General features: G+C 38.9%; 1 protein-coding gene across 4 annotated transcripts in view; it reads right to left on the bottom strand.

Moving 5' to 3' along the window:
• LOC127809119 (uncharacterized protein At2g33490-like) overlaps positions 1-21,729 on the bottom strand; it is an 80,427-nt gene that overhangs the window by 33,928 nt on the left and 24,770 nt on the right. For 3 of the 4 annotated variants that reach the window (XR_008025076.1, XM_052347812.1, XM_052347811.1), the window contains exon 2: positions 6,786-6,858. Coding sequence is in view for 2 of the 4 variants with exons in the window: in XM_052347812.1 (XP_052203772.1) it covers positions 6,786-6,858 (73 nt within the window). In the remaining 2 variants the exon portion in view is untranslated. Of the gene's footprint in view, positions 1-6,772; positions 6,859-21,729 lie in introns of all 4 variants that reach the window. The other variant, XM_052347814.1, reaches the window with a different exon arrangement.

The raw sequence follows: 21,729 nt of genomic DNA, 5'->3' as shown, positions 1-21,729 counted from the left end.
TCCGGATACCCTTTGCCATATCCGGATGGCTCTCACAATCATCAAGCCATTACATCCGGATGTCCTCTCTCATTCGAATGACCTCCACTATCAACGATTCCTAGGCACATTTTCTCGATCTAGATCGGCTTTTTAGGAGGCATGTTGGAGAATTTTCTTCCCATCTCGCCACATATATTCCAGCACCTCTCTTTACTTCACATATATATCTATATATATATATAAATAGGTAGAGTCGGGGGAGGAAAATTAATTACAGAGAGTGGCTGAGAGCAGTGAGGAAGAAGAATAAGAGAAAGAAGAAGGAAAGCTTGAGCTTAACTTTTGGAGTTAATTTTATTCTCATTTCAGGCAAGTTTTCTTCTTTTATTCTTGTTCTTGCAAGTTCTTTCTCCTTTTCTCCTTTTGGTGCAAGTTTTTCCCTTCCTCCTTCCGTATGCGAGCTTTTGCTCCCTCTATTCTTATTAATCTTAGTCAATTCAATTATTTTTAAAAGGACTTGAGTTTTGAGTGTTTTGCATGTTGGTATTTTTGGTTGGATCTCGGTTGGATCTTATTCTAGTGGCCACAGAGAGTTAGTTCCCTCTCCAATTTCTTGTGGAATGAAGATAGGTTACCATGAGGGTAGGTTCCAGTTGTGGATGTTGGATTTGGTCTCTATAGTTTCCCATGCCATGTTATTTCACATGTTGCAGAGATGTTGATATTGTGGTCGAGAGAGAGCAGTGCATGTACTTTATGCAATTTTCCATATTTTGTCACTACAAATGCATGCAAGGGTTTGGGATTATGCATTTGGGGGTTACATGTGAATGTGTGTTTGGTCACAAGCATGATAGTTACTAGAGTATTTATGTTGCTGGACACGAGCATTTCATTCGATATGTGAGCGAGTGTGGCTTGATGCATGGTTGATGGGGACTATGATGTATCACGTTTATGCTCATTATACCACTACATTCTATATGTGCATTTGCATTGTTCTTGGCGCCGGTTCTAGTATTACAACTGTGTGATGTCAGGTAATCCAAACCGAGTATATGTTCACGGACGTTCTAGCGTGTCGAGCGAGCTTCGGCTCAAGTTACGGGTGTTGGTCCCTCCCACCTGAGCGAGCTTTGGCTCGAGTTACAGGTACAGTTGCCCTCAAGGCAGCAACAGGTTTGTGTTATGGACTTGGGTGTTAGTGCATTTTATTTGGACCCCAAGATCCAATGTGTGCATATTTTTGTTATGCAATTGGTACCTGTTATTTCATATATGATTGGTTGACATGCTTTACATGAGGTTTGAACTTAGGTGCGGGTTATTCTTTAGCTCTTTATTCTTGTCAGCCTTTCCTTCTTATATGTTTGCTGAGTCTTGTGACTCACTCTTACTTATCTACATTCCAGGTAAGGGCAATACCAAAGTTGAGGGTGAGTCTAGTAGTGCCGAACTTATCTGAGCAGACGGTGTACAGGGCAGTCCATGTTAACCTTACCATGGGGTAGAGTTGTATGACAGGGTTGTTGTATCTTTTTAGTTTTTGGTTGACTTGTATACATGTAAACCCTGTAGGCTTGTGGGCCAGTTGTTTTTTGAAATGCATGCATAGGTTGTGGTTTTTGCTTTCGTTGTCAGATTAATTATCAGGTATATGTGAATCCAGGAGTGCATGCATGGTAGGTCTGTCACTTCCCTTTGGTTTCCTTTTTCCCTCGGGGCCACCCGTTAGGGTTCTTCGACTTGGTTAGGGGATCTGAGTGGGGGTCTCACATGTGGGGTCTTTCAAGGGTTTGCAATTGCACGAGGGCTAGATGATTTGTTTCCTTCATTGATAATTGCACTAGAGTCACTTGGGTTTACCTCATGAAAGACAAATCCGATTTCCAATTTTGGTCAAATGATCAAAACCCAATTTGGAGTGTCTATCAAAAGGTTTTGATCAGATAATGCCAAGAATAATTTCAACCAATGGCTAAATCATTTCTTTTTAAAAGAAGGCATTATTAACGAGTCCTCTTATGTAGACACCTCTCAACAAAAGGATATGGCTGAAAGGTAAAATTGGCATCTCTTAAATGTCACTCGAACCCTTTTATTTTAGTGTTGCGTACATAAACATTTCTAGGGAGAAGTTGTGCTAACTACGACTCATTTCATTAATCACCTACCCTCTCGACCCTTTAATAACAAGAGTCCTATTTGGCTCTTAATGAAACACTATCCGTCAGTCTCCATTTCCTCAACTCTATCCGTAAAGTTTTCAAGTGCGCAACATATCTCCATATTCATCAACATAATGTCATGTCCCTAGGAGGATTAGAAGGGTAATATTGTGATAGGGAAATAATAAGGGGGTAATATTGTAATAGACTTATATTAGTTTGTTAGGAGATATTTTAGTTAGTGGTTAGAAACACATGGGTGCTATTATGCAATTAGCTAGAAGCTAATAATGCCTATAAAAGGCCACTGTAGACAGAGGAATGCTTCTGCTGATTTTGTTAATTGAATTCTCAATCCTCTCCCAAGATTTCTCTCCAATCTCTCTCTCTCTCTCTCTCTCTCATTCTTTTGCCATTCTCCCTCAATTCTCTCTAATTTCTCCCCCCATTCTTCTTCAATTTCCCCTTTATACATTCTGTTCTTGACCTGAACTGTATCGGATCCTTCCGATTTCCATTCTAGTCCTAGGCTAAACTCTAGGACCATGACACATAACCATGATAAACTCGATTCTCAAGCTCTCAAATGTATCTTTCTTGCATATTCCAAATCTCAGAAAGGGTATAAATGCCATCATCCATCACCTCGCAAATTCTTTGTTTCCATGTATGTGACATTCTGGGGAAGCACTCTTGTAAAGATGAGGATCTCACTTCAAACACCCATTTAAATCTTTTCTCTTCTCCTTCACTCTCAACCAAGTTAGACTTCTCCATTGCAACCACCAGAATCCCTTCCATCACAACCTTCTACATTACCTCCATCTCAATTTAGTTAGATACTGATTGTGATGAAAACAGAGCCAAATTGCAATAACTAGCCTTGAGTCCAAGAGAAACTCTCGTTTACTAAAGAAGGAAGGAAGTTGATTCTAAACCAACACAAGTTCAAGATTCCTGTCTGAATAAAGGTAATACCACTATCCCCTCTCTAGTCTCGGTAGAATAACCCAAGTCTCATGATCTTGATCTTTCCATTACATAAGAAAAGGTAGAATGCACAAAACATCCTATCCATCCTACATCTCAATTTGTTTCTAACCATAGACTATCCTCTTAATATTATGCCTTTCTTACCTCATTGGACACTATAGAAATCCCAAAGTCGATTCATGATGCATTAAAGGATAAGAATTGGACCCTTGCTATGAGGGAAGAAATGAAAGCATTAGAAAAGAATAGAACATGGGAGGTTATACCTCAAACAAAGTACAGGAAACTAGTGAGATGTAAATGGGTGTTTACAGTGAAATACTAGTACGACACTTGAAAAATACAAAGCAAGATTGGTAGCTAAAGGATACACACAAACATATGGGATAGATTATCAAGAAACATTCTCTTCTGTAGCAAAGATGAATAAGGTTATGATACTTATTTCTCTTGTTGCTTGTTTTAATTAGCCACTATTGCAATTTGATGTTAAAAATGCCTTCTTCCATGGTGACTTAGAAGAGGAAGTTTATATGGAGTCTCCACTTGGGTTCAAAAAGTTATTTGAAAGTAATAAGGCATGTCATTTGAAAAATGCCTTGTATGGACTAAAGCAGTCTCCAAGGGCGTGATTTGATAGATTTACAAAGGCAATGAGACAAATGAGATACAAATAGAGTTAGGGAGATCATACTATCCATAAAACATAATAGAGAAGGTAAGATCACAACCTTACTAGTTTATGTTGATGATATTATTATCACACAGGAAATGATGATACTGTAAGAATTGCTCAAAGGGAACATCTGTCACAAGAATTTGAAATTAAAGATCTTGGGAGGCTAAGTTTTTTTTAGGAATTGAAGTAACCTACTCCAAGAACAATATATTCTTTTCCCAAATGAAGTATGTTTTGGATCTTTTAAAGGAAACAGTGAAACTTAATAACAAAGCAGCAAGTTGAAACTTAATAGCAAAGCAACATGTTCTCCCATTGACCCAAATCATAGAATAGGAGCAAGAGATGGAGGCAATGTAGTTAATAAAGGCAGTTATCAAAGGTTATTTGGTAAATTAATATATCTTTACAAGAGTATATATGTCCCACACCAGGCCCGATATTACTTACTCAGTGGGAGTAGTCAGTTAATTTATGCATGACCTAAGGGAAGAACATTCGCAAGCTGTAAATCAAATCCTACACTACTTGAAAGAAACACTAGGAAGAGGAATCATGTTTTAGAACAATGATGGTATGACTCTAGAAGCCTAATTTGATGCTCTATAACAACTAGTTTTTCAAAACAATAGTCGAGTGAAAATTGATATTACTCGAGTAAGGTTAGCAGATACTTGAGTAAGATTAAAGGATAGTCGATTAGGCTCAGGCATTACTTGACTACATGTTTTATTTAGTCGATTAACAATTCAAATACATAGACTCACTCTCTGTGTTGAAGTTTGCACAAATTTAGTCTTAAAGTCAAAATAAAGGCATTAAAGAAATCAAAAGTTATGTTTTATTTTTAAGGCCATTGTAAAGATAACTAACCATGTAAGGGTTAAACCGACTTTTGTTTTCTTTTATGTCTTGTAATTGCCGCCTCCTCTATCCTCTATAAATAGAGGGGTCGACTATGATTCTGGTATGCGTTTTCTTTAGTTTTTCATGTACACGAGAGGAGAGAAAAGCCTAGGTCTTAGACTTTGTAATCTTTGTGAGGGAAGCCTGTGTGAGAAGGCTTTGTGTGTGTACCTATCTGTTCTATAGTGGATTTTGTGGTGTCTCCCCTTCAGCATGGACGTAGGACTTTGATTCATTCAAAGTCTAAACTAGGATAAACCCTTTTGTCTCTTGTTTCATTTCTGTTTTCGCGTGAGAGTGTGAGAATTGTGTGCAAAGTGTTCAATCAATTACTCAACACTCTGTCCATTAATTCTGACTCGACTAAGTTATTTAGTTACTCAATTACAGAGTACAGAATATATTATAATCGATTAACTTTTTGACCTCAGATCTATCACTCAATTAAGTACTTTTGATACTCGATTAAAACATGTCATTACTTGAGTACGAAATACCTCTTATTCGATTAATAAATTAGATACAAAGACTCATACTCTGTTGAGTAGATTATACTCAACTAAGACACAAAGTTACTCAACTAAGATAAGAGTTACTCGATTAAGCATAACCTCTTAGTCGATTACTTGTTCAAGTATAGAGACTTGACATTTTCCACTAGAGATATTATTCAAGTGAGATGTTTGATTACTCAACTAAAAGGTGAGTTGCTCGATTATCATTTTCTTTAACTCGATTAATGATACAAGTACAAAGACTTGTCATTTTAGCCAGATCTCTTACTCGATTAATGAATATAATTACTCGACTAGTATCACTGTTAGTCGATTATCATTCGAATGACTCAATTAAAGCTTTTCAGTGTGATATTCGAGTACATTAATCATATAATTGATTAATCCTTAGATTATTCAAGTCTTATTCAATTAAACTTGAGAGTTTGTTGAGTATGATCACTCGTTACTCAACTAATCATTTCCTTACTCGATTAATCTTAAGCCCATAACTTGTCTTATTCGATTAACAATATTGGTTATTCAAGTAATGTTTTGAAAGTTGGTTAAAACTAACTTTTCCACAAATATATATTCGATTAACAGTGAGCTTTACTTGAGTAAGAAGTGTGTTACTCGATTTTCAGCTCATTATTAAAGTTATTAAAGTTTTGCTTAAATCTCATCATCAAAACATAACTCAACAAAGTTTAAACGGCATCCATCTTGGAGTTGAACCTTAACTTTTACATCAAGTTCCAATTTGAAGGAAGCTGTACTTTTTATTAACAAGGTATGACATAACACAAACCTCTTCTTCAACAGGTTTAAAGGGCAATCCATCTTGGAGTTGAACCTTGATAACTTTTGCATTATGTTCCAATTTGTAGGAACTTGTTATTTTCATTGATGAGGTAAACCCCCTCCTTCTCCTTCTCCAGATTTTGAAGTTGCCCGACGGTGTTAGAACAGGTATCTAGGCCTTATCCTGATAATGTTGATCTCAAGCACAGAAAATTTGATATGTCCTTTCAAAACTGCACTAACATTTTCTTAGTTGATGTTATGCAGAGCTTCCTTGTGGGATAAACCTCTAGGAGGGAAATTAGCTTAATAAAAGGAAAGGCATAGTTAGTGCACAGCTAAGTAATACTAATCCAACATACATATTAGGAAATCTGCAATCCTAGTACATGATCAGGGTGGCCAAAACCTAGACTAACTTAGAAGTTTGGCTAACTATTTCTAGATCACACATGCACTCCAAGGAGGGGAATTTAAGTCCACAAAGTAATGAATAAAAAATGTTCATTAGATGATATGTAGTGCTGTTTTATACAAATGACAAGTTTTTTCTTAAAGGAATAAGTTTTGTAAACAGATTTCTATTGCTTTTTATAAGTTAAGAAAGCACCACTTACAAGGAAACTTTCAAGTTAAAAATAGAGAGCTCACTGCCTGAGATGAACTAATTACAGGGGCTTAATGGATTTTTCCATATGATGGGGTAATATGCAGAGAAAAGATCAGGAATTAAAATAGAAAATTACATCGGTCAAATACCATATGCACTGTTTGCTGTTGCAGCAGCAGCAGAAAGCAAGCTATCATAGCAGTCTTTCATATCTTGCATGTCCTGCAATAAATATAAGTACCAAATTGGTTAACTTTGTCTCAATAGTGACGCACTTGGCCCATGTAGTGCAGATATGCATTTACAAGGTACTCAGACCTCATTTAAATGTACACAAAAATATCCAATTACAAGTATGGCTGCAAAACTAGTTTGCAACTTTATTCAAAATGTGGATTTTTCAGAAGCAAGCCATAAAAAAGATGAGGGAGAGTTCTCATAGCTATGGTAAGGTTTCTCCACTGGGATAGGAAGGTCATGGGTTCAAATTGTAAAAACCACCTCTTTGCAAAGAAAAGGTAAGATTGCCTACAAAAACAATCCTCCCCTAAACCTAACAAATTAGTGAGCCTCAAACATTGGGGACACCCTATTTAAGCCATACAAAGATGAAAAATGGTAAAGCAATTGGACCAAATAATATTTCACTCAAAGCATGGAAATGCATGGGAGAATAAGGCATTTTGGGGTTAGCAAAATTATTTAACATGATCCTTACTTGATTGGACAACTACAAGACAATTTTGATGTATGCACAGAATATTAGATAATTAAGTACCACCATTTACAAAATATAAGTGTAACTGAAGTGAGGATATCATAATATATGTGCAACCAGACAAGAAAGATTGAATTAAAAATGACATTACTGATAATAAGATTGAAGTAATTCTTGTTAAAGAGAAAATTATTTAGACATGTAAAAAGAAGATCAATAAAGGTACGTGTGAGAAAAGTAACTCAACCAAGACTATTATGATGTATGTGCAGCCACATGAAAAAGGATAGAATTAAAATAAAATTATTCATAATAAAGTTAGAATAATGCCAATAGAAAATAAGATAATTTAGACATATAAGAAGAAGAAGATCAATAGATGAACCTATGAGAAAAGTGAATGAAATAAAAAAGTTTGTGACAAAAAAGAAGTCAGTATAGAATTTTAAGACACTATGGGATATGATGAACCTTGCCATGGATTGAGTAATCCTCTCAACACTTCTCATGTTGAAGGTATTCATCCCATTCACAACAAATCCAAAGCCTAGATAAAAGAGGGTTGCATTAGATAACCTACAACCAATATAAAAATCTTTGGATCATTCATAATGAATTCTAGACAAAATAAGCTGATTGGAGAGGTATAATTCATGTATATAACCCCATCTAGTGGGATTAAGGCTTATGATGACGATGTTGCTGTTTTGTTGGTTCACATGGTATTAATAGTCTTACAGAAGATACAAACATAGATAAAAGTGATTGACAAGCTACAATCCATGTGGTGGACTTCACCTAGTGGGATTAAGGCTCGGTGTCATTGTTCTAATAAAGAAATGGAGTCCTAATTTCACTCATAGGAGAAAATAACCTTGTTTGATTTGTACAAAAAGAAAGGAAAAGAAAAATGGAAACTGTTTCCTTTCATAATAATGGCATTTGGTTATACAAAAAGACAAGTAATGCAGTTTCAATTACAGCCACATTGATGTCAGTATTATCCTTCTAGTCCTATCTATGTCTTATACAAGATTAAGAACTGGGAGAAATTTGGAGAATGTTATTTTATAACAAAATACATATGGATAAACCATTGTAACTTACTATTTCTTTGCTTTCTCAAGAATCAGTTTACTAAAGCACAATCCTCGCAATAGAGTAGAGACTAAAAGAAAGGTAAAATGTTCATCCATCACCATAACACTACACAAGTTCAGGTTGCAAGAGAAGATTGTGGCTATTAACACTGCTTGACTGTCAGCTTCATCAACTCTAGAGTCTATTATTTTGGCTTGTCATGTAATTACCGATTAAAGCAGTAAAAAATAATAAAGCAGAAGTTTGTTAGTCCTGTGAGGGGTTATATCGGGGGGTAGCTATGAGGTATGGTACATAGGCGGTTACGCTTTTAGGTGAGAAGTCCATGTAATTGAGGATGGTATAAAATGTTTCTCATCCAACTAATGGAGGCATTTGGAAAGTTAATGAAATTCTTTTGAATTCCTTCCCACACTCACTCTCTCTCTCTCTCTCATTCTCTCTTTTTCTCTGTAAAATTCTCTCGACTCCTTAATCTCTGTCCTACCGGAAGAGATCAATTGTCGACCAGTTGCCAGATCCCTTAGGATTTGACAGCCTCTTTGTAACGACCCGTTACCGTAGTCTGGATTTTTGGTGGCATTTAAGTATATTTGGTGTATGTTTGTAGGGTGTAAGAGGGGTAGGTGGTTGCAGGTAGCAAGCTGTTGATAGATTGCCTCAAAACTGTCGATCGATTGAGCAAGTTGTCAACAAATTGCATTGAAATTGTCAACTGGCTCGAGCAAGCTGTCAATCGTTTTGGCCCAAAGACACAAACTGTCAACTATTGTCCTAAAGCTGTCGACTGACCTTGCCCTGCTTGTGATTTTGTTGCCTTTAATTAGGTTGATGTGAAGTTGGGGCTCGAGTTTGCATCATTGGGCGGTCACATGCTTTGGATGCTTGGGCACGGGCATGTTAGAAATGACTAAAGTGTTGTTGTGCACAAGTATTGCATTGCGTGTGTATTACTACGTGGGAGAAGCGTGGCCTGATGCCTAGCTTATGGGGGATATGGTATCATGTTTATACTTACTACGCCATTGCATTTCTTATATGTTGCATTTCATGGTTCCAGAGCTATGGATTTATTCGTGGGATGTACATCCACGGGCTCAGGTGGTGGGAGGACCATCCTGAGGGAGCTTCGGCATGGTATATTGGTATGGGAGTTTTGGCTTGGTTTATTGTTGTGGGAGCTTTGGCTCGGTATATTGGTATGAGGATTTGAGCACATGGTGCGGATTTTGGAACAACAGTGCATGTTGATTTGCTTGCCAGTTCATGGCAACAGGTAGGTTTGGATTTAGGGACTTGGGTGCCAATGTGTCTTATGTAGGCCCCAAGGACCATTATGTACATGTTTATTTATGCGGTTATTGCATAGTTTCAGGTTCATGGTATGGATATATATATGAATGTGCACGTGTTGTGCGGGTGGTTTGGGTTATTCTCTCTGCTCTATTACCCTTTTGTTCTTTATGCTTACTGAGTCCTGTGACTCACCCGTGCTTTACATCATTCCAAGTAAAGGAAAGACTAGATTAGGGGCGAGGTAGAAGTATCTGAGTTGTCAGATAGCAGGGTGTACAAGGCAATCCCAGCCAACGAATCTTGGGGGAGTCTTACAGCTTTTGCGTGTTTGGAGGGTGTCTGTTACCCCTTAGTGCTATGGTTATTGTTGAAAACTGGAACAAGCAATAAGAATAAGGCTTGGATTGGAAGAACTCGGAAGAAACACAACTTCCGTCTTAATTCTTGAATATACCATAAGGTGTTTAAATAGGCTAAAGTTCCTATAATCTAGGAAATTTAAAATACAAACAAACTTATTTAAAATACAAATACAACAACATATCTAATAACAAATCTCTTAAATTTTAGAGATAGATAAGATCTTATCTCCTCCTAGATTTTAGAGAGATTAGAGCTGCTTTAACTTAATCATGATTGGAGGCATTATCGATATTATCATATTTCAACACTCCCCCCCAAGCTAAGGAATGAATATCTATCATTTCAAGCTTGCATATTAGATCTTCAAACCTCTTGGCTGCCAAGCCTTTTGTGAATACATTAGCTACCTGTTCCTCAGATAACACATGAGGGATATAGATTAGTCCTGCATCCAATTTTTCTTTGATAAAATGTCGGTCTATCTCAATATATTTTGTCCTGTCATGTTGAACAGGATTGTGTGCAATGCTTATAGCGGATTTGTTATCACAAGATAACTCAATTGCTCCCTTAGTTTTTATCTTCAAATCGTCTAGGATAATCTTGAGCTATAACAATTCACATATTCCAAGGGCCATAGCCCTAAACTCTGATTCTGCACTTGATCTAGCCACGACACTCTGTTTCTTACTCCTCCAAGACACTAGATTCCCACCTAGGAATACACAATATCCTGTGGTTGATCTTCTGTCAGTGATAGATCTAGCATAATCTGCATCAGTAAAGCCTTTAACATCAATTTCCCTTCCTCTTCTAAACAATAGAACTCTACCTAGATTAGTCTTGAGATAGCTAAGTATCCTCCTTACAGCTTGCATGTGCTCCTCAGTTGGGTTATGCATAAATTAACTCACGAGACTGACAGCAAAGGTAATATCTGGTCTAGTATGAGAAAGATGTATTAATCTGCCCACTAACCTTTGATATCTACCTTTGCCAATCAGTTGACTCTTAGGATTCTGCCATAGTTTTCCATTAGGTTCCGCTGGGACACTAGAACCCTTACCTCCAATAAGCCCTGTTTCAGCAAGTAGATCCAGAATATATTTACGTTGAGATAGGAAGATACCATCTTTAGAGTAGGCCACTTCAATGCCCAAAAAATATTTGAGGATACCAAGCTCCTTGATTTCAAATTCTTGAGCCAAATTCCTTTTTAGTAGTATTTGTTCCTCCTCATTATCTCCTGTCACAATCATGTCATCCAGATATACTAGCAAGGCTGTAATTTTTCCTTCTCTTGAGTGCTTCATGAAGAGTGTATGGTCACCCCGGCATTGACTGTATCCCATAGTTTTCATGGCTTTAGAAAACCTCCCAAACCAAGCCCTTGGAGATTGTTTGAGCCCATAGAGAGCTTTCTTGAACCTGCATACTTTTCCCTTTTCTTTTTCTTGAAATCCTGGAGGCAACTCCATGTATACTTCTTCTTTTAAGTCTCCATGAAGAAAGACGTTCTTAACATCAAATTGTTGTAATGTCCATCCAAAACATGTTGCCAAAGAAATCAAAATTCTTACTGTTGCCATCTTAGCTACTGGAGCGAATGTTTCAAAATAGTCTATGCCATAGGATTGAGTGTATCCTTTGGCTACTAACCTGGCCTTGTATTTGTCCAATGTTCCATCAACCTTGTATTTTACATTAAAAACCCATTTGCAACCTACTGGCAAAACCCCTCTTGGTCGTGACACAATTTCTCAAGTCTGATTTTTATTTAAGGCTCTCATCTCTTCCATCATGGCTTGCTTCCAATTCTGATCTCTTAGGGCCTCTTCTACTGAGTTAGGAATGACAATTGAATCCAAAGATGCTAGGAACCCTTTGTGCTTTTGAGATAGCCAGTGGTAGGACAAAAAATTGGTTAGAGGGTGTTTGGTACAGCTTCGGACACCCTTCCTAACAGCAATAGGAAGATCTAAATTATCAAAGCTTGGGTTAGAAAGATTAGAGCAGTCTGAAACAGGAACCTGGGAGTCTGAAACAGGAAGCTAGGATTCTTTTCTGGGATAAAAGATTGAATAAATTCCTTACCTTGACTAGGATCAGATGGTGGCACTTGCTGTGGTTCCAGGATAGGCTGTCTTCTTCTGAAAACATAGGAAGATCCCTTAAATCGACCTAGAAGCTGCTGGCTGGATTTCTGGTTATGAATCTCAAGGTCAATCTGAGGTGAGGGAGGACTGGAAGAGGACTGAGAGGAAGGAAGCTGCTGAGATGGAGAAATGTTAGGTAGTTGAAAAATATCCCCAACCGCTGCCTGGTCACCATCCAAATGCTCCCCCTGATGACCAGTCTGATGAGAAGAGAAAAAGGGTTGGGTTTCAACAAATGTAACATCCTTTGAGATATAAAATTTCTTTGTCGTTGGATGATAGCATTTGTATTCTTTTTGGGTAGGTGAATAGCCTAGGAAAACACACTTTAGGGCCCTTGGATCAAGTTTGTCTCTGTTTTGCTTGGGAATATGGACAAAAGAGACACACCCAAAGACCTTTAGTGGAAGAGGAGAATGCTAATTTAGATCTGGATAATGATTAGATAGAAGCTGAAATGGTGTTTGATGGTTTAAGGTTTTTGAGGGTACACGGTTTATCAGGTAGGCTGTTGTAAGAGTGGCTTCTCCCCAGAAATTTTTAGGCACATTATGATGATGTAGGAGACTTCGAGCAACATTAAGCAGGTGTCTCATCTTCCGTTCCGCCACTCCATTTTGTTGTGGAGTGTGGACGCAAGAAAACTCATGAACTATCCCTTCTTGTTGAAATAATTGATGCAAATGATTGTTAACATAGTCCTTTGCATTATCAGTTCGGAATTTCTAGATTGAACACTTGAATTGAGTGGAAATTAACTTACAGAAATATGGCAAATTGGTGCTAACAGCAGCCTTTTCTTTTAATAGGAAAACCCAAGTCATTCGAGTACAATCGTCAATAAATGAAATAAACCATCGAGCCCCCAAACAATTTGGTATTTTAGAGGGTCCCCAAAGATCGGAATGAATCAAAGAGAAAGGTGTAGATGATCTCTTATTACTAGAGGGATAGGACACTCGGTGATGCTTAGAAACAGCACACACATCACAGTGAAGTTCACTAAGGTCTAGGGACTGAAACAAAGAAGGTAACATTGTTTTTAGAAGAGGGAACAGGGGATGGCCAAGTCTGTAATGTTGCGGCCAAACATGTGCAGTGTGGTTAGATGTAAACTGAGAGAATGTAGCAGTCTCAAAAACTTGATTTTCAGCCGAAGGGTACTCTCCTTTTCTTTCCAGAAAATACAGCCCATGCTGTTCCCTAGTTGCACCAATCATCATCCCGATCTTCAGGGCCTGAAATTCACACACATTAGCAAAGAAAGTAGCATGGCAATTTAGATCATTAGTAAGCCTATGAATAGACACAAGATTGGTGGATAGATTTGGCACATGTCGAACCTTTTGAAGGGTAATATTGGGACTGAGGATGACTGTTCCTCGACCTTTGATGGACACTGAAGTCCCATTAGCAATGTTAATCTGTTTAGAGGTTACAATAGGCTCATAAGTGTCAAAAACCAATGGATTAGGGGTCATATGATCAGTGGCTCCTAAATCTAGGATCCAAATGTCATTCTTATCAGATTTAGAGGCATTAAGAGAGGCTGAATATAAACAGTTACTTTGCTGGGCTAAAACACAATTTCCATTGTTGATAGTCTTGAGAAAAGCCTTAAGTTTGTTAATTTCCTCACCATCAAGTTGTGCAAGATCAGTACTTGAATTTGATTCTGTCTTACTGGTTGTTTCTCCTTCCTCGTGCTGCTCTTTGGTAGATATGTAAGCCCGTTTTTGTGCTACCATATTTTTGAAACCTCCCATCTTCTTTAACACAACCTCCTTGCCATGAAGTTTGAAGCAATGATCTCGGGTATGCCTAGGCTTGTTGCAGAAACTACACCACAGTCCCTCACGATTCTTTGCTTCTGTTTTACCCATTTTGAACCGTGTCCCATCCTTTCTTGCTGTAACTATGGCTGATCCTTCTGTTCCACTATCATTCAACATGACTCCCCTTCGATTTTCTTCACTCCTTACCATAGCAAAGACTTCATTCAAGGATGGTAGCTTATCCCTTCCAAAGATCTGAATCCTAACTTGATCAAACTCAGCATTTAATCCAGCTAAGAATTCCACAATCCTATCTCTTTCAATGATTCGGCTAAGAGTGGCAGTATCATCACTGCATATCATCTTGATTTCTTGATATTGATCTAGCTCTAACCAAAGCCCATTCATTTTTTTAAAGTACTCAGTAACAGTTAGAGATGCTTGTCTAGTACTATTAATCTTTGTTTTGATATCAAATATAACCGAAGCATCCTGTACCTTGGAATAAGTCTGTCTAATGGTGTCCCAAATAGCCTTGGCCGAATCTAAGAACATATAGTTTTTACTAACCTCAGGTTGGATGGCATTCCATAGCCATGACATGATAAGGGAGTCCTCGATATCCCATGTAGGAAAGGCTGGATCAGTAGACTTTGGTGGCGAAGCAGTGAGATGTCCTAGCTTCCCTCGCCCTTTCAGGAAGGTTCGAACAAGTTGCGCCCATTGGAGGTAATTTTTACCATCCAATCTATAGGATACATGCATTCCCAGCAGTTCTCCACTGCCCGACCCAAGGAAGGTTCCTCCACTTCCATTTGTACCAGTAATCAGATCTGGTTCTAACTCACCAGTAGCTAGACCAGGATTAATCTCCGAGATTCCTGACATCCTTAGTACCGAGGAAACCAAGAAAAGGAAATGAAGGCCTAGGGAAGGAAATAAAGAACGAGAGACAAGAGTGCAATGAAGGCACGATGAGGTTCTACGAGCAGAATGAAGGCTCTAATACCATGTTGAAAACTAGAACAAGCAATAAGAATAAGGCTTGGATTGGAAGAACTCGGAAGAAACACAACTTCCGTCTTAATTCTTTAATATACCATAAGGTGTTTAAATAGACTAAAGTTCCTATAATCTAGGAAATTTAAAATACAAACAAACTTATTTAAAATATAAATACAACAACATATCTAATAACAAATCTCCTAAATTTTAAAGATAGATAAGATCTTATCTCCTCCTAGATTTTAGAGAGATTGGAGCTGCTTTAACTTAATCATGATTGGAGGCATTATCGATATTATCATATTTCAATAGTTATATATATCTTCGTGTTATTATTATGATTAGGATCTCTTTAGATAACTCAATCAATACTTTTAATTGTCAATTCTCTCAACACTTCTCACCCGAAATTCAAGCAACAACAGAAATATAAAACTGTGATTGAAAACAGTAAGAAAATAAGGAGAAAGACGACCAAACCACAAGAAGAGACAAGGATTTATCCTAGTTCGAGCTGATATAAATCAGTTCTACATCCAGCTGTAATCCAAGAGCAATCCACTAGAATTCCAGTCCAGAATCAGTACACAAGAAACCCACAGAAACCTCTCCTCTCTTTCTATCACACAAGCACACTGCCTTCGACCCGAGATTACAAAGAACTTCCTAATTTCAAGTCCTTCCTCTCACAACAATTCTCGTATTCATAAAGAGTATAAATCAAATGATCAGAATGATCATTCTAGTCTACCTATCTATCTTATTTATAAAGGGTTGGGCGGAAATTACAAGGGTTAAATTAAAAGCAACACAATATCTATTCTACCCTTTTATAACCGACTTAATTAGAACCTATCTAACTAACTTGTTTCGGTTATATTATCAATCTGGTTTCTTCTAATTCTTTATGATCTTCTAGAATATTCTCCATACAAAACTTCAACAGTTATGTTTAAGGTTATGTCATGATGTTGACACCTCCACATCTCTTTGGGTATGTATATATCATGTTTCTGTTATGCTAGGTTGTTACCCCATGACTGTGCATGGTAGACATTATGCTTTCCTATTATTCTCTCGTGGGACTTCCTTCCGGTTTTCTGTGCTGACGAGATATCCAATCGGGGGCTCTCACAGTTTTTGGTATCAGAGCGATTGAGTACGGTTTGGGATTAGTGGCCCCTGTACACCTAGGATGATGGGTAGAGCTAGGGTGTCCTAGAATTGGATCTAAGTATAAATAGGAATTTGTGTTCCGAGTATTTTAATTGTGCAGGGCACATGAATACTCAACGAGGACGTGGACGACCACCTACCCAGGGCCGTGGACAGGTTACTTGATGCCAGAGACGCCATGGGACCCTAATGGGGATTCTCGACAGGAGGTCACTGAAAAACAGGGGACACTAGCGGGCATTTTGTGAGCAGTCAACGTGTTGGCTGCCAATCAATTGGGGCAAGATTGCAATAATAATAGTGATGGCCAAGCGGATGGCGCCGAAGGTGCACTCTTAATGAATTTTATAGCATTGCGGCCGCCTGAATTTCAAGGGGGACCAGATGTTTCCAAGGCAGAGAACTAGTTGACATAAGTGGAGAAGCATTTGCAGACTATGGGTTGCACCGATACTTAGAAGGTGCAGCTTGGCACTTTTCTTTTGCGAGGTGATGCCGAGCATTAGTGGGAGACTATTAGACAACGCTATGCTGGTAGGGAGCCGTCATGGGCGAAGTTTCAAACAATATTTAATAAGACCTATATTCCTGCCTGGGTACGTGAGCAAAAGACATGAATTTATTGAGCTGGTCCAAGGGAGTAAGACAATTGCCTAGTATGAGACCGAGTTTATCTCTTTAACACAATACGCACCCGAGTTGGTGACGCTAGAGGACAAGAAAGCCAACAAGTTCCAGAGAGGCTTGAGATTGGATATCTGACATGCATTGGCAGGGGCCAAGATCATAGATTATCCTACTGTGGTGCAACGGGCCTATGTGATAGAGTGAGATCGGAATTAAGGAGTGAGTAGGCAACATTTAGGGGAGCAAGAAATAATGGCAAGAAGAGAAGGTGGGATGCAGGCCCCAACAGAAACATAGGGGGACTTCCAGTATGTAAATTATGTGGGAAGTGACATTGGAAATAGTGTCGCATGGGACAAGGAGAAGTTTGCTATCGGTGTGGGCAGCCAGGGCATGTACGGAGGGATTGTCCACGGGGTTCAAGTATAGCACCCAGCCAGGAGATTATTTGCTTCCGATGTGGCCAGAGGGGACACAGGGTGAGCATGTGCCCACAGTCATCACAATTTGGGGGAAAGATAGCAAGAGGATCGGGGCAGAGATTGGCACAGCTGTCGGCGATGCCTAGGGTGCAAGGAGCAGCACCACCATTACCACCACCCGCTGCTCAGCGCCCCACTGCTATTGATAGGCCACAAGTTCAGGGGCTAGTGTTTGCATTGACAATGGCAGAGGCTAAAGGAGGGAATGACACCGTGCAAGGTATTCTTGCATTATATGATCATGATATCTGTGTACTTTTTGGTACAAGATCCACGCATTCTTTCATAGCACCGCATGTTGTGCATTATGTTCCTATTCCTCAGAGTCCATTGCCATATTATCTATCAGTTATCATGCCGAGTGGTGGTGTGTTGCCAGGAAGTGAGGTGATCAGAGGTTAAGAGATTAGGGTGCACGATAAGGTATTACCAAGTGACTTGGTGATACTTGCTAATAAGGATTTTGACCTTATTTTGGGCATGGACTGGTTATCATGGTATTATGCTAAGGTTGATTGTCATTGGAAGGTAATCTTTTTTGAATTTACCAACAACCAGTTATTCTATGCCGACGTATTAAGCCAGTGGTTTCGACCCTAATGATTTCAATGATGAAAGCGGAGAAGTTGATACGGCATGGGTGTGAGGCATATCTTGCCTTTGTAACCATCACAGCAAGAGTGAAGGAAGAGTTATTTGAGCTTCCAATGGTTCGGGACATCCCTGATGTATTTCCGGACGAGTTGCCAGGATTGCCACCATACAGAGAGATAGATTTTGTGATTGATTTGTTGCCAGGTACTCAATCGATTTTTGTGACTCTATATAGAATGGATGTAATCGAATTAAAGGAGTTGAAGGTGCAGGTGCAAGATTTATTGGATAAAGGTTTCATTGGGCCTAGAACGTGGCCTTGAGGAGCACCGATGTTATTTGTGCGGAAGAATGATGGATCTATGCGGCTATGTATTGATTACCAATGACTGAATCAAGTTAGGTGAAGAATAAGTACCCACTACCTTGAGTGGACAATTTGTTGGATCAGCTTCAAGGAGCCTTTGTTTTCTCTAAGATTGATTTGAGGTCAGAGTACCATCAGGTGCAGGTCAGAGATGAAGATACCTAGAAGACGACATTCCACACGCGTAATGGCCATTATGAATTTAGGGTTATGCCATTCGGACTGACGAATGCACCGGAAATATTTATGGATTTGATGAACCAGGTGTTCAAGGAGTATCTAGATTGCTTTGTGTAGAAGAAATCAATCTAATTCTTCATTTATAAAACTGATACAAGGGCTTGGACCCTAAAGACTTCTACTTTAATACAACTCCCTAATATCTCTCCTAATTTGTAGGAAGAGATCAGATTATAAAAAACAATAAAATAGAAAAAAAGAAATTGATAATACATATGGATAAATACTAAGAGAAGATTCAGATAAAAGCCTCCCTTTGATAGGACTCTCAGGAACCTGCTATCGCCAACACACCCCCTCAAGCTGGGGAATGTATATCACTCATCCCTAGCATGGATACTAGGTCTTCAAATTGTGCGGTAGGCAATCCTTTTGTTAGAATATCACCCACTTGACACCTTGATGGCACATATGAGATATTGAGGAGACCTGAATCAAGCTTTTCTTTGAGGAAATGACGATCAATCTCAATATGTTTTGTCCGGTCATGTTGGACTGGATTATGAGCTATACTGATCGCTGACTGGTTATCACATAGCCACTCAATGGGTCTCTGTACTGGAATTTTTAGATCTTCTAGTACTATTTGCAATAATAGAAGTTCACATACTCTAGAGCCATAGCTCGAAACTCAGCTTCTGCACTTGATCTTGCTACAATTCCTTGCTTTTTGCTTCTCCAAAATACCAGATTACCCCCTAGGAACACACAATACCCAGTTGTGGATCTCCTATCAACTAGAGACCCCCCATAGTCAGCATCCACATATCCTTGAATCTTTAAAACATCCCCCGGGGTAAATAAGATTCCCTTACTTGGTGTAGCTTTAAGATAATTCAAAATCCTCCTTACTGCTTGCATATGTTCCGATGAGGGATTATGCATAAATTGACTTACAAAGCTCACTGCAAATGCTATATCAAGTCTAGTATGTGAGAGATAAATCAGCCTACCCACCAGACGTTGAAACCTCCCTTTATCTATCACCTCATCTTTGGTGTTTGCTTGCAACTTTAGGTTTGGATCCACTGGTATGCTAGATCTTTTTCCTCCTAGAAGCCCTATTTCTATAAGTAAGTCCATAATATACTTTCTTTGTGACAAGAATATGCCATCTTTTGAGTATGCAACCTCAATGCCCAAGAAATATTTCAACACCCCAAGTTCTTTAATTTCAAATTCTTTAGCCAAGTTCTGTTTTAAGATTACCTGTTCAACAGTATCATTACTAGTAACCACAATATCATCCACATATACAAGTAAAACTGTCATCAGATCACCATGATGCTTGATAAAGAGAGTATGATCCCCCCTGTTTTGATGATATCCCATAGATAGCATAGCTTTAGAAAACTGGTCAAACCAAGCACGTGGAGATTGCTTAAGCCCATAGAGAGCCTTTTTAAGTCTACATACTCTTCCTCCCCCTTCCTGGGGAAAACCAGGAGATAATTCCATAAATATCTCCTCCTCTAAATCCCCATGCAAGAATGCATTTTTCACATCAAATTGCTGGAGTTGCCACCCATGTATTGCTGCCAATGAAATAAGAACCCGAACAGAAGTCATCTTTGCGACCGGGGCAAAGGTTTCAAGGTAATCAATGCCATAGGATTGGGTGTAGCCCTTGGCAACCAACCTTGCCTTGTACCGATCAAGAGTACCATCAGCTTTGAATTTCACATTAAATATCCACCGGCAGCCAACCAGCTTAACACCTTTGGGTTTGGCCACGAGATCCCAAGTATGATTTTTGTTAAGTGCCCACATCTCCTCTAGCATAGCTTCTTTCCACTTAGGGTTCTTTAGAGCTTCTTCTACTGATGTTGGGATAACAATAGCATCCAATGAAGAGAGAAATCCTTGGTGGCTAGATGATAGGCGATGATAGGATAAATAATTGGACATGGGATGTTGAGTACAGGATCTAATTCCCTTCCGGAGAGCAATAGGGAGATCAAGGTCAGTAGGTTTGGGGCATGGACTGCACTTTGCTGGAGCATCATCTTCACTGATGTAGGTTCCAGGGTTGGACAAGAGACTGATGATTGGATAGGCTGCTGAGTAGAGATGTGTTGTCGTCTTTTGTAAACAAATGGAGAACCCTTGTACCGAATTGGAGATGGCTGGGAAATGACACGGGCTGGTTGATGGGCACTGCTAGACATTGGGAATAGAGGCTGGTTCATGATGGAAGGGCAGTGAAGGTCCAAAGGGCGGGTTTCTTCCAAGAGAACAGAAGTTTCAGAGGCTGGATTTTTGCTGAAATTAGGCTCCCCCTGACTGCTGGCTTGAAGAGGGGCAAAGTATGACTCATTTTCATGGAATGTAACATCCTTAGACACATAGAACTTTCTTAGGGTAGGACAGTAGCATTTGTAGCCCTTTTGAGTAGGAGAACAGCCTAGGAAGACACACCTATGAGCCCTTGGACCAAACTTGTCCCGGTGGTTTTTAGAAATGTGAACAAAACACACACACTCGAAGACTTTAAGTGGCAGTTGAGAATGCAAAGAAAAATCAGGATAGGAGGAGGCTAATTTCTGGAGAGGACTTTGATGGTTTAGGACCCTAGATGGCACTCTATTTATCACATAAGTTGCTGTTAGCACAGCCTCCCCCCAAAACTGTTTTGGAACTTCATGATGGTGAAGAAGAGTGCGGGTGACATTGAGAAGGTGTCTCATTCTTCTCTCGGCCACTCCATTTTGTTGGGGAGTGTCCACACAAAATGATTCATGAATAATGCCTTCTTTTTGGAAAAATAGATGCAAGAAATTGTTAAAATAATCCTTTGCATTATCAGTCCAGAATTGTTGAATAGATGTGCCAAATTGAGTAAGAATCATTTTGCAAAAATGTTGTAAAGTGGACCCAATGGCAGATTTGTCTTTTAAAAGGTACACCCAACACATTCTAGTGCAATCATTAATGAAGGTAATGAACCACCTAGCTCCCGAACAGTTTGAAATTTTAGATGGTCCCTAAACATCCGAATGGACTAAGAAGAATGGTTTAGAAGATAATTTATTGCTAATAGGGTAAGTCACTCGATGGTGCTTTGCCATGACACACACATCACATTGAAAATCACTAGGCTCTAGGTTTCTAAACAAACTAGGGAACATGTTCTTTAATAAAATGAAAGGAGGATGGCTTAATCTAAGATGGTGGAGCCAAATTGAGGAGAAAT

The sequence above is a fragment of the Diospyros lotus genome, chromosome 9, assembly GCF_014633365.1.
Source record: "Diospyros lotus cultivar Yz01 chromosome 9, ASM1463336v1, whole genome shotgun sequence".
NCBI classification, from domain to species: Eukaryota; Viridiplantae; Streptophyta; class Magnoliopsida; order Ericales; family Ebenaceae; genus Diospyros; species Diospyros lotus.
This window is presented reverse-complemented; position numbering and strand designations above follow the sequence as displayed.